This window comes from Sebastes fasciatus, unplaced genomic scaffold (assembly GCF_043250625.1).
Source record: "Sebastes fasciatus isolate fSebFas1 unplaced genomic scaffold, fSebFas1.pri Scaffold_28, whole genome shotgun sequence".
Classification (NCBI taxonomy): Eukaryota; Metazoa; Chordata; class Actinopteri; order Perciformes; family Sebastidae; genus Sebastes; species Sebastes fasciatus.
The window spans coordinates 2,854-20,654 of NW_027428185.1; the positions used below are offsets into that span (position 1 = coordinate 2,854).

A 17,801-nucleotide genomic window follows, 5' to 3' on the forward strand; every position below is an offset into this window, starting at 1 on the left:
TATAGTATGTAGTATAGTATATAATATGTAGTATAGTATATAATATGTAGTATAGTATGTAGTATAGTATATAATATGTAGTATAGTATATAATATGTAGTATAATATATAATATATAGTATAGTATATAATATGTAGTATAGTATGTAGTATAGTATATAATATGTAGTATAGTATATAATATGTAGTATAATATATAATATATAGTATAGTATATAATATGTAGTATAATATATAATATATAGTATAGTATATAATATGTAGTATAGTATATAGTATGTAGTATAGTATATAATATGTAGTATAGTATATAGTATGTAGTATAGTATATAGTATGTAGTATAGTATATAATATGTAGTATAGTATATAATATGTAGTGTAATATATAATATGTAGTATAGTATATAGTATGTAGTATAGTATATAATATGTAGTATAGTATATAGTATGTAGTATAGTATATAGTATGTAGTATAGTATATAATATGTAGTATAGTATATAATATGTAGTATAGTATATAATATGTAGTATAGTATGTAGTATAGTATATAATATGTAGTATAATATATAGTATGTAGTATAGTATATAATATGTAGTATAATATATAGTATGTAGTATAGTATATAATATGTAGTATAGTATATAATATGTATTATAGTATATAATATGTAGTATAATATATAGTATGTAGTATAGTATATAATATGTAGTATAATATATAGTATGTAGTATAATATATAGTATGTAGTATAGTATATAATATGTAGTATAGTATATAGTATGTAGTATAGTATATAATATGTAGTATAGTATGTAGTATAGTATATAATATGTAGTATAATATATAGTATGTAGTATAGTATATAATATGTAGTATAATATATAGTATGTAGTATAGTATATAATATGTAGTATAATATATAGTATGTAGTATAGTATATAATATGTAGTATAATATATAGTATGTAGTATAGTATATAATATGTAGTATAGTATGTAGTATAGTATATAATATGTAGTATAATATATAGTATGTAGTATAGTATATAATATGTAGTATAGTATGTAGTATAGTATATAATATGTAGTATAATATATAGTATGTAGTATAGTATATAATATGTAGTATAATATATAGTATGTAGTATAGTATATAATATGTAGTATAATATATAGTATGTAGTATAGTATATAATATGTAGTATAATATATAGTATGTAGTATAGTATATAATATGTAGTATAGTATATAATATGTATTATAGTATATAATATGTACATTATTAGTACTATATTCAATGAGGAAAAACGAACATTTTAATGCATAAATAAAATAAATACTAATAAAACTCATTAAAACGATTAAAAACAAACAGCTGTCTCCGCACCGTGCGTCGTGACGTCACAGTGTCTCCACACCGTGCGTCGTGACGTCACAGCTCCGCCGCCGCCGTGCGTTCTGTCGTAGAGAGAGATGACGTAGAAAAGAAAAAAAGCGTCGGTTAAGGAGAGGAAGAGGGCGACCGTCCTGCACGAGGACAGGTAAATATCTGCTGATGGAAGGGGGGGGTTATTGATCACAGATAGAACCGATTATCAGTTTATTATTGATCTGATAGAAAGAGATGGAGAGATGGAGAGAGATGGAGAGATGGAGAGATACAGAGAGAGAGAGCTTCATTTCTGCTTCATCACACTGCAGCTGTGTGTGTGTGTGTGTGTGTGTGTGTGTTCCAGCGGGGTGTTTCCTGCTGCAGGACGACAAAGACTCAAAGACTCAAAGACCTGAACTACCGCATCAAGTCTCTTTTACATAAGAATATATTATATATCTCTATAATATTTAATATTTGTACAATCTATGTGTATCAATAGTGTATAAGTATGAATAATAATTACTATTTACATAATATGATATAATATAAGTGACACTTTCTATGTATGAATAAATAATGATCTAAACTGGGATTCATATTTAGAGAAGTAAAAGTACATAGTTTTATATATATATATATATATATGTAGTATACAGTCACATTATAAAGTAATAATACCACATGATGAAGTACATGTAATATAATAATAATATAATATAAATCATCAGCATCCTCATCGACGTCTGTCTGAATCCAGATTACATTGTCTCTCTCATCCCTAATCTGATCCCCCCCTCCCCCACGTGTTACTATGGCAACCCTTACCCTGACAGCTGGAGGGGTCAACAGATGGTAACCATGGGGCTCAGGGTGATGACATCATCAGATAGTGACTAGGACAGATTTAAAAACATTACGGTACATGATACCCATGAGCCTCGGCTGCTGTTGCCATGGAGACTTGGCCGGTCAGAGGTGTGAATCGGACTTCATCTTTACCTTTCACTCTGCTGGAGACAGCCAATCAGCTTCCAGCTCTGTGTTGTTACTGTCTCTCAGGTGAATCACCATGACGACAGAGCCAGGTGAGCCACAGGAAGCCCAGTCCAAAGAGACAGAGTCTTTCCCCGAGGCCGCCGCCCACTCCACACCTAAACAGGTAAAACAAAACACCAGGAAGTAAACGATCAATAAACAGATTATTGATCAGATATGTTTAATGTGACATCATATGTCCTCAGGGAGGGGAGGGCGGGCCATCACAGAGCCAAGCTCAGAGCTCATTGGCCGAGGACTCGACGAGTCACCTGTCGTCGAGCAGTCGGGTCGCTCGCTCTCCGGCCAGAAACCCACTGAGCTTTAGGACCATGCAGACCAGAGTGAGCCTGCTGGACGGAGCGCTGTTCACCTGCACGGTGGAGGTGAGACAGGTGGAGGGAGGACGGGTGGAGGGGGGATGGGTGGAGGGAGGACAGGTGAAGGGGAGACGGATGGAGGGAAGACGGGTGGAAGGGTGGAGGGAGGACGGGTGGAGGGGAGACAGGTGGAGGGAGGACAGATGGAGGGGAGACAGGTGGAGGGGAGACAGGTGGAGGGAGGACAGATGGAGGGGAGACAGGTGGAGGGGAGACAGGTGGAGGGAGGACAGGTGGAGGGAGGACAGGTGGAGGGAGGACAGGTGAAGGGGAGACAGGTGGAGGGGAGACAGGTGGAGGGAGGACGGGTGGAGGGGAGACAGGTGGAGGGAGGACAGATAGAGGGGAGACAGGTGGAGGGGAGACAGGTGGAGGGAGGACAGGTGGAGGGGAGACAGGTGGAAGGGTGGAGGGAGGATGGGTGGAGGGGAGACAGGTGGAGGGAGGACAGGTGGAGGGAGGACAGGTGGAGGGAGGACAGGTGGAGGGAGGACAGGTGGAGGGAGGACAGGTGAAGGGGAGACGGATGGAGGGAAGACGGGTGGAAGGGTGGAGGGAGGACAGGTGGAGGGGGGACGGGTGTAGGGAGGACGGGTGGAGGGAGGACAGGTGGAGGGAGGACAGATGGAGGGGAGACAGGTGGAGGGGAGACAGGTGGAGGGAGGACAGGTGGAGGGGGGACGGGTGGAGGAGAGACAGGTGGAGGGAAGACATTATTTTAATGGGTTAGGAGTTAACATGTTATTTTAATGATTTTATAAAAGTAAAACATGAAATGTTTTCTCTCCTAGAAACGAGCTCGCGGTGTTCAGTTGTTTGAGAAGGTTTGTGATCACATCAACCTGCTGGAGAGAGACTACTTCGCTTTGTCCTTCAGAGATGTCGACAACAACAAGGTACCCGTCTGTCTGTTCACCCGTCTGTCCGTTTACCAGTCTGTCTGTTAACCCGTCTGTCTGTCTGATCTCTGACCTTTACCTCTTGTGTTACAGAACTGGTTGGATCCAGCAAAGGAGATGAAGAAGCAGGTCAGAGGTCAGTAGTCCCACCCCCTTTCTCTTAACCCGTTAACCCGTTAACCCGTTAACTGGTTAGTTCAGGTTAATAGTCTTTGTGAAATGACTCTCCCCTTGCTGTCTCTCAGGTGTTCCCTGGAACTTCTCCTTTAACGTCAAGTTTTACCCTCCTGATCCCGCCCAGCTCTCTGAGGACATCACCAGGTAGTTTCGCTCACCTGTCAATCAAAGCTCAACACTGTCACACATGTTTTCACCTGTTTGTGTACCTGAGAATGTTGATGTCTTCTTTTCTGTCTGCAGGTACTTCCTGTGTCTCCAGCTCAGACAGGATATAGTTTCTGGTCGTCTTCCATGTTCGTTTGCAACTCACACCGTCCTCGGCTCCTACACCATCCAATCAGAGCTCGGAGACTATGATCCTGGTACTGTACCCTACTGCAATAATACCTTACTACATCAACTTCTATTATACCCCACCGTACCCTACTCTGACATACACCACCATACCCTTCTCTCACATACCCCACCATACCCTTTTCTAACATACTCCACCATACCCTTCTCTAACATACCCCACCATACCCTTCTCTCACATACCCCACCATACCCTTCTCTCACATACCCCACCATACCCTTCTCTAACATACCCCACCATACCCTTCTCTCACATACCCCACCATACCCTTCTCTCACATACCCCACCATACCCTTCTCTCACATACCCCACCATACCCTTCTCTAACATACCCCACCATACCCTTCTCTCACATACCCCACCATACCCTTCTCTCACATACCCCACCATACCCTTCTCTCACATACCCCACCATACCCTTCTCTCACATACCCCACCATACCCTTCTCTCACATACCCCACCATACCCTTTTCTAACATACTCCACCATACCCTTCTCTAACATACCCCACCATACCCTTCTCTCACATACCCCACCATACCCTTCTCTCACATACCCCACCATACCCTTCTCTCACATACCCCACCATACCCTTCTCTCACATACCCCACCATACCCTTCTCTCACATACCCCACCATACCCTTCTCTCACATACCCCACCATACCCTTCTCTCACATACCCCACCATACCCTTCTCTCACATACCCCACCATACCCTTCTCTCACATACCCCACCATACCCTTTCGTTTCATAAGACCCGTCTCTCTCTGACCACCCGTCTGTCTCTGACCACCAGTCTCTCTCTGACCACCCGTCTCTCTCTCTTTATATTTCAGATGAGTGTGGTTCAGATTACGTCAGTGAACTCTGTTTTGCACCAAATCAAACAAAAGAGATGGAGGAGAAGATCATGGAGCTGCATAAAACATACAGGTTCTCACATATAACATTTAAATATAATTCTATTTAATAATCTTCTAAGTAGTAAAACAAACCTAAACAAAAAGCAGTTGTTAAAACGTGTGATTGTGTGTTTAGAGGAATGACACCAGCTGAAGCAGAGATGCACTTCCTGGATAATGTAAAGAAACTTTCCATGTACGGAGTCGACCTTCATCACGCAAAGGTAAAAACACACACAACATGAAAATAACCTTTCAATACAATAAGAAATCATTTAGTCTTTAACAGCAGATACTAGGTGCATGTCTGGAGCAAACACCTCCACTATCTAAAGTTAAGATTTAACTTTAACTCCCCCGGCCAACTCCCAGCTGCATGCCGCTAAATCAGCTGCCTCTCAGCTCGAGTACAGAAATGTCTCTTTAATTGTGAACACCTGTGATAATCAAATGAAAGTACCAAGCCATGGACTTAGGGTTAGGCCAGAAAACCACTTAGCTAGGGTAAGGGAAAACATCTTGGTCACCGACCTAGGATCAGGCAAGAAAACCACTTAGTTAGGGTAAGGGAAAACGTCTTGGTCACCGACCTAGGATCAGGCAAGAAAACCACTTAGTTAGGGTAAAGGAAAACGTCTTGGTCACCGACCTAGGATCAGGCAAGAAAACCACTTAGTTAGGGTAAGGGAAAACGTCTTGGTCACCGACCTAGGATCAGGCAAGAAAACCACTTAGTTAGGGTAAGGGAAAACGTCTTGGTTGGGCTTAAAATAAGTAAGTAAACTAAGTAAAACACATACGGAAACAACGTAACGTCAGTGTGGAAAATGGTTGTCACATGACAAAACGTGACAAACGTCATTAACATAACTGACAAAACTGCCGGGGCTGCTGTAACTCAGTGGAAGAGCGGATCGTCCTTTAACCACAAGGTTGGCGGTTCGATCCCCGGCTCCCACCGTCTGCATGTCAAAGTGTCCTTGAGTAGGACCCTGAACCCCATGTTGCTCCCCGGGCGCTTCACAGCAGCCCACTGCTGCTAATGCTTAGGATGGGTTAAATGCAGAGGTCAAACTGCATGTATGTGCCTGTATTTATAACGAAAATAATAAAGTCTAAGTCTAAAACAAAACACCGGCCTCCCGGTTGAAAGTCCGGTGTTTGTTGGACCCATCCACCCACCATAAGTGGTCTTTATTACTTTTTATACTATATCACTAGCTTGGAGTTTTGTACTGGGCAACGGAAAAAACGAGACAAATGTCATGTGACAACTCACTTGTTCGGTTCACTACATAACACTGAACCTTCATGCAGGCATGTAATATTCACGCCTCTGCGAGGCAAAACATGACACGCTTTCTTTCGGTGGACAGGTGGGTCAATTACACGCTTTGCCATGAGACTGGGCAGGATTATGATACGACCAGCGAGTACTCAAGTACTTGTATTCATGTACATGATCCCAGCCCTTGTTACGACCTCCTTCTTTCCACTGACACATCACATTGTTATTCACTTCTATATACAAACAGTTGAGAAAATAATGGCACTTCTTAGTAGCAGCAATACTTTGTTTAACAGTGATAGCAGTTCCTTCCTTCCTGGTGGAGAAAACATGCAATACTTCAATCTGAACTCCATTAACTGAAGCCTCAACAGACAGCCCTGTCTCCTAGGGCAGATTACGTTTGTCTTTTACATATCACAAATACCTTTGTAAGTCTGCGGACGGTCGCAGCGACTGACGCAGTACAACGAGCGACATGCAGAGCAGGTGACGTAATATATCGAGCGCCCATGAATTAAAGTTCTACCTCACACAGGCTCCGTCCACACACACGTTCGCACACTGAGATTTCCTTAAACGTAGTCGGACTGTGAGGGGTGAAAGTAGGTCGGTACGGTCCGGTACTCCGTACAACTACGAGATTCAGTGCAGGTACTCCACTACGAGATTCAGTGCAGGTACTCCGTACCACTACGAGATTCAGTGCCGGTACTCCGTACCACTATGAGATTCGGTGCAGATATTCCGTACCAGGAAGAGAGGACAGCAGCTGCCTGCCAAAACACACATGCAACCCGTCACTCATGATCGCATTTCAACAAGAAAACACATCTGCATAATATCAATCGATGACGGTTGGGGTAGCCTCGTAGTACCGGCCAGAACTTCAATCTACTTTCACTCCGGTGGTACTGGATTGTTTTAGTTTGAACAGATGTGGTTTTAAACTGTTTACATTCATGTTTCTTTGTTTTTTTGGCAATTCAGATGTCATGTCGTCTTGTTTTTGTTTTTCATAATCATCTTTATTTGGGTCTGATCTTTTGGTAGATGAGTGGTTTTATTAAAGGTAAGATCATAAACAGGCTCTCTAGTTGTAGTTAATTGTAGGTCTTATTAGGGTTGATGCTACAGCTTTACGTTTTCAGTTCATTGTGAACCATCCAGCTGTCTCTCTGCTGGGACATATGCTCATGCTTTATATATTTATGTAAATCATTCATTTAGAATCATTTGCCTCTAAATTAATATAAAAACTACACAGACCACAGTGAGAGTGCTGCTGATGTTCTGCTTTCTGCTCCTCAATTATCTGATCAATCACCAATACATGACCCACTTCCTGTCCACGATCAATCATCATGTGTGTGTGTGTGTGTGTGTGTGTGTGTGTGTGTCAGTAATGATTTTTCCATCATGGCAGTTTTCAGTTTTATCAGTGAGTCTCTCAGTAACACAGAGTGAAGTCTGCGTTAAACAGCTTCACTGATCTGATGTCAGCAGGAGGATCCAAAGACCTCAGCTCTGTTACAGGAAGCAGGATTTAGGGTCAGCAAGGTTACTGCAGGTTTAACCCTTCAGAGTTTTCAGTCTTACGACGGTGGTTCACTTCTTACCGGGGTAGATCGCCATGGTAACTGATGCTGAACACCTAACCTGTTATGTTCCAGAGGTTAGGGTTATAACAGATCAACTCTATAAAAGGACAGGCTACTGACCTATCAGAGCTCTGTGCACGAGTGTTAAATAATGTTACACAAATATGATGAAGTTAAATCAGGCTACCAGCAACACAGCATATATTAACAGGCTGATAATATCACTACCCCATCTAGAGCACCATAGATCTGACTATGATTACATGTATGTAATAATGCATTATGTATTCTGTTAAATTAATGTGTTGCTCAGATGTATTCTTATAGAATAGAAAAGAAGATACATTATACATCCCCTTGGGGAAATGATGGCCTGTATGACAATTTTAGCCTTTTTATTTCTGCTGCAACCCCGGCGGTGTGAAACGGACCGCGAGCAAATACAAATAAATATAAACACATATGAAAGTAAGCATACTTACCGCTTTGAATTATAAGTACCCGGAGCAAAGTAACGCAAAGCACCGTCTCTGACGGTACGTACGGACAGGTCAAGAAGCTAACAGTTATATATACACGGATCAGCCATAACATTCAGACCACTGACAAGTGAAGTGAATAACATTGATAATCTGGTTACAATGGCACCTGGCAGTGGGGGGGAGATATTAGACAGGGAGTGAACATTTTGAACTTTGGGTTAGGGTTAGGGTCAGCCCCGTCCATAGGGTTAGGGTTAGGGTTAGGGTTAGGGTTAGGCTTAGCCCCGTCCATAGGGTTAGGGTTAGGCTTAGCCCCGTCCATAGGGTTAGGGTTAGGGTTAGCCCCGTCCATAGCTCTCTCCAGGGTTAGGCTTAGCCCCATCCATAGGGTTAGGGTTAGGGTTAGGCTTAGCCCCGTCCATAGGGTTAGGGTTAGCCCCCTCCATACGGTTAGGGTTAGCCCCGTCCATAGGGTTAGGGTTAGGCTTAGCCCCGTCCATAGGGTTAGGGTTAGGCTTAGCCCCGTCCATAGGGTTAGGGTTAGGCTTAGCCCCGTCCATAGGGTTAAGGTTAGGGTTAGGCTTAGCCCCGTCCATAGGGTTAGGGTTAGGGTTAGCCCCGTCCATAGCTCTCTCCAGGGTTAGGCTTAGCCCCATCCATAGGGTTAGGGTTAGGGTTAGGCTTAGCACCGTCCATAGGGTTAGGGTTAGGGTTAGGCTTAGCCCCGTCCATAGGGTTAGGGTTAGGGTTAGGGTTAGGGTTAGCCCCTTCCATAGGGTTAGGGTTAGCCCCGTCCATAGGGTTAGGGTAAGTGTTAGGGTTAGCTCCGTCCACAGCTCTCTCCAGCTACTTTATACTTCCTGACCCTGATGAGAGACTGAAAACATCTACATGCAACCACTCACTGCAGCTGCAAGGCAGGTGAGGCTGGCACCAGGACAGTCACAGGAGAGAGAAGGGTTAGGGTTAGGGTTATAGGGTTGTTAGGGTGTTAGGTGAAACACCAGTATTAAAGATACGCTTGAACAGGAAACTAGCAACAAGCATTTCAAGAAGTACAGACCTTTTGCTAAAGACCTGAACACTTTGTATGCCGTTTTGAAGAGCTGCTGAGAGCTCCACCCGTCCTGGAATCACCCTCTGAAAACACCCACTATCATAACAGTGTCAAAGAGATCCAACCATCAGAGCTCAGTCTCTGCCAGCCAGTTGCACTGACCTCAATAATCATGAAGTGGCTGGAATAGCTGGTGCTGAACACCATCATGTTTTAATGTCGTATATAGATGTGTGCATGTTCTCGAGGCACATATAATGCACACTGTCTGTCTGTATGTCTAATAGTACTGCTGCCATCTTTGAGTGGCATGCTATATTTTCCCATTTAGACCAGCTGTTCTTCTTTTCTATCTTTTTGTTTCATCTGTCTGTCTGAATGGAGTAGATGGTAGGAAGTCGCTTTGACTGCTTGCCTTCAGCTCAGTCAGAGGTAAGACTATTTCCTGTGTGCAGGTGTGTTTCTATGTGTATGTGTTGAATATGTCTGAATGTTCATACAAACATATTCATGTCATTGTTGTGGGTGTCGTCAGTGTTTCCTTTATTCTACAATGCTTCTACTTATTTAGCTCAGAAAACGTAATTTTTACCTCACAATTGAGTCATCTGAGCTGTTCCTACAATACCCACAATCCACAGCAAACCCTGTGTTCTAAGATCCATGACCTCACTCCATCTAAAGCTATTAAATCATTTATTATACAGCTAGTTAGAGATGAACATTTCATACCATGATTATAGTGTCCAAAATTACAGTTATCCGTATCATCATTGTTAAAATGTGCTGAAAATGTTCAAAAAGTACTGATATACACAGTTCAATTATTATTATTCACAAATTCACAGTCTATCTTCTGTGTTGCATTTGAGTAACTGAAAGGAGCCCAATCATTGACATAAATACAGAGAAGTTTTGTATAGGAGTCAACCCACGTTGCACAATAGCTGGTCCTCCTTAACAGTCCAACTTAAGCAAGCCTGTGTCGGGGCTAACATCGGGGCTAACCCTTTAATCAGCAGGTGGAACTGGGCCTGGCTCTGAGGAGATGTAGCATTTATTCACCGACAGCCTGAACTGTACACACACTGTACTGCTACGTATACTATATTATACTTCTGCTACGTATACTATAGTACTGCTATGTATACTATACTATACTTCTGCTACGTATACTATACTACTGCTATGTATACTATACTATACTTCTGCTACGTATACTATACTACTGCTACGTATACTATATTATACTTCTGCTACGTATACTATACTACTGCTATGTATACTATACTACTGCTATGTATACTATACTATAACATTACTGATGATTTCATGCTCACCATCAGTCACACTGTACTGCTACGTATACTATACTACTGCTACGTATACTATGTATAGTATACTACTATTACGTATACTATACTACTGCTACGTATACTATACAACTGCTACGTATACTATACTACTGCTACGTATACTATTCTATACTACTGCTACGTATACTATACTATACTACTGCTACGTATACTATACTACTGCTACGTACACTATACTATACTACTGCTACGTATACAACTGCTACGTATACTATACTACTGCTCCATACCATACTATACTACTGCTACGTATACAACTGCTACGTATACTATACTACTGCTACGTATACCATACTATACTACTGCTACGTATACTATACTATACTACTGCTACGTATACAACTGCTACGTATACTATACTACTGCTACGTACACTATACTATACTACTGCTACGTACACTATACTATACTACTGCTACGTATACTATACTATACTACTGCTACGTATACAACTGCTACGTATACTATACTACTGCTACGTATACCATACTATACTACTGCTACGTATACCATACTATACTACTGCTACGTATACTATACTATACTACTGCTACGTATACTATACTACTGCTACGTATACCATACTATACTACTGCTACGTATACCATACTATACTACTGCTACGTATACTATACTATACTATACTACTGCTACGTACACTATACTATACTACTGCTACGTATACTATACTATACTACTGCTACGTATACAACTGCTACGTATACTATACTACTGCTACGTATACCATACTATACTACTGCTACGTATACTATACTATACTACTGCTACGTATACCATACTATACTACTGCTACGTATACTATACTATACTACTGCTACGTATACCATACTATACTACTGCTACGTATACCATACTATACTACTGCTACGTATACTATACTATACTACTGCTACGTATACTATACTATACTACTGCTACGTATACAACTGCTACGTATACTATACTACTGCTACGTATACTATACTTTACTACTGCTACGTATACTATACTACTGCTACGTATACAACTGCTACGTATACTATACTACTGCTACGTATATAACTGCTACGTATACTATACTACTGCTACGTATACAACTGCTATGTATACTATACTACTGCTACGTATACTATACTTTACTACTGCTACGTATACTATACTACTGCTACGTATACAACTGCTACGTATACTATACTACTGCTACGTATACAACTGCTACGTATACTATACTACTGCTACGTATACAACTGCTACGTATACTATACTACTGCTACGTATACAACTGCTATGTATACTATACTACTGCTACGTATACTATACTTTACTACTGCTACGTATACTATACTACTGCTACATATACAACTGCTACGTATACTATACTACTGCTACGTATACTATACTTTACTACTGCTACGTATACTATACTACTGCTACGTATACTATACTACTGCTACGTATACTATACTATACTACTGCTACGTATACTATACTACTGCTACGTATACTATACTACTGCTACGTATACTATACTATACTACTGCTACGTATACTATACTTTACTACTGCTACATATACTATACTACTGCTACGTATACAACTGCTACGTATACTATACTACTGCTACGTATACTATACTATACTACTGCTACGTATACTATACTTTACTACTGCTACGTATACTATACTAGTGCTACGTATACTACTGCTACGTATACTATACTACTGCTACGTTTACTACTGCTACGTATACTACTGCTACGTATACTATACTACTGCTACGTATACTATACTACTGCTACGTATACTACTGCTACGTATACTATACTACTGCTACGTATACTACTGCTACGTATACTACTGCTACGTATACTACTGCTACGTTTACTACTGCTACGTATACTACTGCTACGTATACTACTGCTACGTTTACTACTGCTACGTATACTACTGCTACGTATACTATACTATACTATAACATTACTGATGACTTCATACTCACTGTCATCACATGCTCTCTCGACCGTCCACCGACTTGCTAACTCTACGCCTGGCTTGCGATACACTGGCGGTAATCAAATGCGGTTTTATTGAACGGTAATAAGACTAACCGTTGGGAGTGTTACAGAGAAACCGGTAACCGTTACATCCCTATACAGCTTGTATAAAAGACAGTACACAACAGCCAAACATGGCTACTTATGTGTTGGACTGGGACACAATCAGGACTGTTCTACTCGAGTCCTAACAAGTCTTTTTCTATTGTCTCCGACCGTGTGGAAATATTATCGGATTTTCATACATAGCTTCAAACATTATACAAGACTATTTAGATTCTGCAGGTTGTAACCACACTATTTACTGTCCCCTCCTGATTTCGGTCCGACCGTAACTATTCAACTTTTCTTAGGTTCTAGAAACTTACCTGACTGCCTGAGGTTCTCCAACTAGAGATGTTTTATTGTCCATCCAATACCAGGTTCTGCAGGGCAAACAATACATAATACAAAATGAATAATACAAACTAAATACTAATCAAACAATCACCAGCTAGATTGAACTGCATTTAATAATTAACTCATAATATTACAACACTGAATCAAATAAATACAGATAAATGGAACATGCTGACATTGTCAGGTGGAGGTTGGATGGAGAGCAGAGAGATCTGCAGATCTGAGTGAGTGTCCTGAAGCACATCTGTCTACAACTGGCCATGAAGCAGGGGAACGCTTGTGTTCAACTGTAGAGAGGATTCTGTCCACCAGAGGGAGAATTCACAACCATTAGCATGGCTGTGTCTCAGTGTGTGATGGGTTGGCTGACTGCAAGAGACAGACAGGAAGTGTCAAATGAAACATCAGGGAGTTAATGGTCATTTGATGATCGATAAGCTTCACTGTGGAAACAGACTGAAGGCTTGTTTTGTTGTAGGAAAAAGAAGAACTACAAGCACAAGTCCTTGAAGTGAACAAAATAAATATATCCACCTTATTCCTAGCCCCCATGATGCCTTGCGTGAATTATGTCCGTAACTTCCGGCGCGTCGTGTCTCTGAATCGTTTCCATGGTAACACTACGCTAGTCGTCTCTTCTAGAGCGATTGTATTAATAAATCTAGTAAAATGTGTGCACACCACCTATTACAGTGATCATTGCTCTGCCTTCTACTACGGAGGACGACCTGAAGACGTGGCCTCAGGTAACCTCCACTAGCAGATTTATTTACGTTATTGACTCCGCTGCTACAGACGGTGAAGAGATGAACAATCTGAAAAGCTCTGAGACAGATCAGGACTTCCACAGTAACAAGGTTTAGTTTTATTCTACACAAAGATAACCGTACTGAAACTATCTTTACTCTAATGCTGCCCATAAACTGCCTGCTTTCTACCGTAACACTCTGAGAATAATAATTTCTACAGTAACACTCTGAGAATAATCATTTCTACTGTAACACCCTGAGAATAATCATTTCTACTGTAACACTCTGAGAATAATCATTTCTACAGTAAAACCCTGAGAATAAATCATTTCTACAGTAAAACCCTGAGAATAAATCATTTCTACAGTAAAACCCTGAGAATAATCATTTCTACAGTAACACCCTGAGAATAATCATTTCTACAGTAAAACCCTGAGAATAATCATTTCTACAGTAACACCCTGAGAATAATCATTTCTACTGTAACACTCTGAGAATAATCATTTCTACAGTAACACTCTGAGAATAAGGAGGATCTCTGGTTTAATCCTAGTAAATGTTGGCACAAATAGTCTTTAAAAGAGCGTTGAATAAAATGAGCAAAAACGACATGTTCATTCATGGGTCCATGGTGTGTGTGTGTTTGTATGTGTGTGTGTGTGTGTGTGTGTGTGTGTGTGTGTGTGTGTGTGTGTGTGTGTGTGTGTGTGCAGGACTCGGAGGGCGTGGCCATCATGCTGGGCGTGTGCAGTAGCGGTCTGCTGGTCTACAGAGACAGACTGAGGATCAACAGATTCTCATGGCCGAAGATCCTGAAGATCTCGTACAAAAGGAACAACTTCTACATCAAGATCCGACCTGGGGAGGTGAGAGGCCAACACACACCACAACACCACAACACCTCAACACCTCAACACCTCAACACCTCAACACCACAACACCCCAACACCACAACACCTCAACACCTCAACACCACAACACCACAACACCACAACACCTCAACACCTCAACACCACAACACCCCAACACCACAACACCTCAACACCTCAACACCACAACACCACAACACCTCAACACCACAACACCATAACACCTCAACACCTCAACACCACAACACCACAACACCTCAACACCTCAACACCTCAACACCACAACACCCCAACACCACAACACCAACACCTCAACACCACAACACCACAACACCTCAACACCACAACACCACAACACCTCAACACCTCAACACCACAACACCTCAACACCTCAACACCTCAACACCACAACACCACAACACCTCAACACCACAACACCACAACACCTCAACACCTCAACACCACAACACCACAACACCTCAACACCACAACACCACAACACCACAACACCTCAACACCTCAACACCTCAACACCACAACACCACAACACCTCAACACCTCAACACCTCAACACCACAACACCACAGAAGAAGAGTTCACACACCACAACACCTCAACACCACAACACCACAACACCTCAACACCACAGAAGAAGAGTTCACACACCACAACACCTCAACACCACAACACCTCAACACCCCAACACCACAACACCTCAACACCTCAACACCTCAACACCTCAACACCACAACACCACAACACCTCAACACCTCAACACCACAACACCACAACACCTCAACACCACAACACCACAACACCTCAACACCTCAACACCACAACACCTCAACACCTCAACACCTCAACACCACAACACCACAACACCACAACACCTCAACACCACAACACCACAACACCTCAACACCTCAACACCACAACACCACAACACCACAACACCTCAACACCACAACACCACAACACCACAACACCTCAACACCTCAACACCACAACACCACAACACCACAACACCTCAACACCACAACACCACAACACCACAACACCTCAACACCTCAACACCTCAACACCACAACACCACAACACCTCAACACCACAACACCTCAACACCTCAACACCTCAACACCACAACACCACAGAAGAAGAGTTCACACACCACAACACCTCAACACCACAACACCACAACACCTCAACACCACAGAAGAAGAGTTCACACACCACAACACCTCAACACCACAACACCTCAACACCCCAACACCACAACACCTCAACACCACAACACCACAACACCACAACACCTCAACACCTCAACACCACAACACCACAACACCACAACACCTCAACACCACAACACCTCAACACCTCAACACCTCAACACCACAACACCACAACACCACAACACCTCAACACCACAACACCACAACACCTCAACACCTCAACACCACAACACCACAACACCTCAACACCACAACACCACAACACCACAACACCTCAACACCTCAACACCTCAACACCACAACACCACAACACCTCAACACCTCAACACCTCAACACCACAACACCACAGAAGAAGAGTTCACACACCACAACACCTCAACACCACAACACCACAACACCTCAACACCACAGAAGAAGAGTTCACACACCACAACACCTCAACACCACAACACCTCAACACCCCAACACCTCAACACCTCAACACCTCAACACCACAACACCACAACACCACAACACCTCAACACCTCAACACCACAACACCACAACACCTCAACACCACAACACCACAACACCTCAACACCTCAACACCTCAACACCTCAACACCTCAACACCACAACACCACAACACCTCAACACCACAACACCACAACACCTCAACACCTCAACACCACAACACCACAACACCACAACACCTCAACAACACCACAACACCACAACACCTCAACACCTCAACACCTCAACACCACAACACCACAACACCACAACACCTCAACACCACAACACCTCAACACCTCAACACCTCAACACCACAACACCACAGAAGAAGAGTTCACACACCACAACACCTCAACACCACAACACCTCAACACCTCAACACCACAACACCACAACACCTCAACACCTCAACACCACAGAAGAAGAGTTCACACACCTCAACACCTCAACACCACAACACCAAAACACCACAACACCTCAACACCACAACACCTCAACACCACAACACCACAACACCACAACACCACAACACCTCAACACCTCAACACCACAACACCACAACACCACAACACCTCAACACCTCAACACCAAAACACCTCAACACCTCAACACCTCAACACCACAACACCACAACACCACAACACCTCAACACCACAACACCTCAACACCACAACACCACAACACCACAACACCTCAACACCACAACACCACAACACCACAACACCTCAACACCACAACACCTCAACACCTCAACACCACAACACCTCAACACCTCAACACCACAACACCTCAACACCTCAACACCACAACACCACAACACCACAACACCACAACACCTCAACACCACAACACCTCAACACCACAACACCACAACACCACAACACCTCAACACCACAACACCTCAACACCTCAACACCACAACACCTCAACACCTCAACACCACAACACCTCAACACCTCAACACCTCAACACCACAACACCTCAACACCAAAACACCTCAACACCTCAACACCTCAACACCACAACACCTCAACACCACAACACCACAACACCTCAACACCACAACACC

At 42.4% G+C, this 17,801-nt stretch overlaps 1 protein-coding gene across 9 annotated transcripts in view; it reads left to right on the top strand.

The window, feature by feature from the left end:
- Nucleotides 1-1,415: 1,415 nt before the first annotated feature.
- The window catches only part of LOC141763707 (protein 4.1-like), a 36,382-nt gene continuing 19,996 nt past the window's right edge, over nt 1,416-17,801 (top strand). For 7 of the 9 annotated variants that reach the window (XM_074628304.1, XM_074628309.1, XM_074628306.1 and 4 more), the window contains exons 1-11: nt 1,416-1,544; nt 2,438-2,537; nt 2,620-2,799; nt 3,585-3,689; nt 3,786-3,828; nt 3,938-4,013; nt 4,113-4,234; nt 5,067-5,163; nt 5,269-5,356; nt 9,948-9,992; nt 14,852-15,004. In XM_074628304.1, the coding sequence (XP_074484405.1) occupies nt 2,448-2,537; nt 2,620-2,799; nt 3,585-3,689; nt 3,786-3,828; nt 3,938-4,013; nt 4,113-4,234; nt 5,067-5,163; nt 5,269-5,356; nt 9,948-9,992; nt 14,852-15,004 (999 nt within the window). In that variant the 5' untranslated portion in view covers nt 1,416-1,544; nt 2,438-2,447. The remainder of the gene's footprint in view (nt 1,545-2,437; nt 2,538-2,619; nt 2,800-3,584; nt 3,690-3,785; nt 3,829-3,937; nt 4,014-4,112; nt 4,235-5,066; nt 5,164-5,268; nt 5,357-9,947; nt 9,993-14,851; nt 15,005-17,801) is intronic. The other 2 variants (XM_074628305.1, XM_074628310.1) reach the window with 1 other exon arrangement.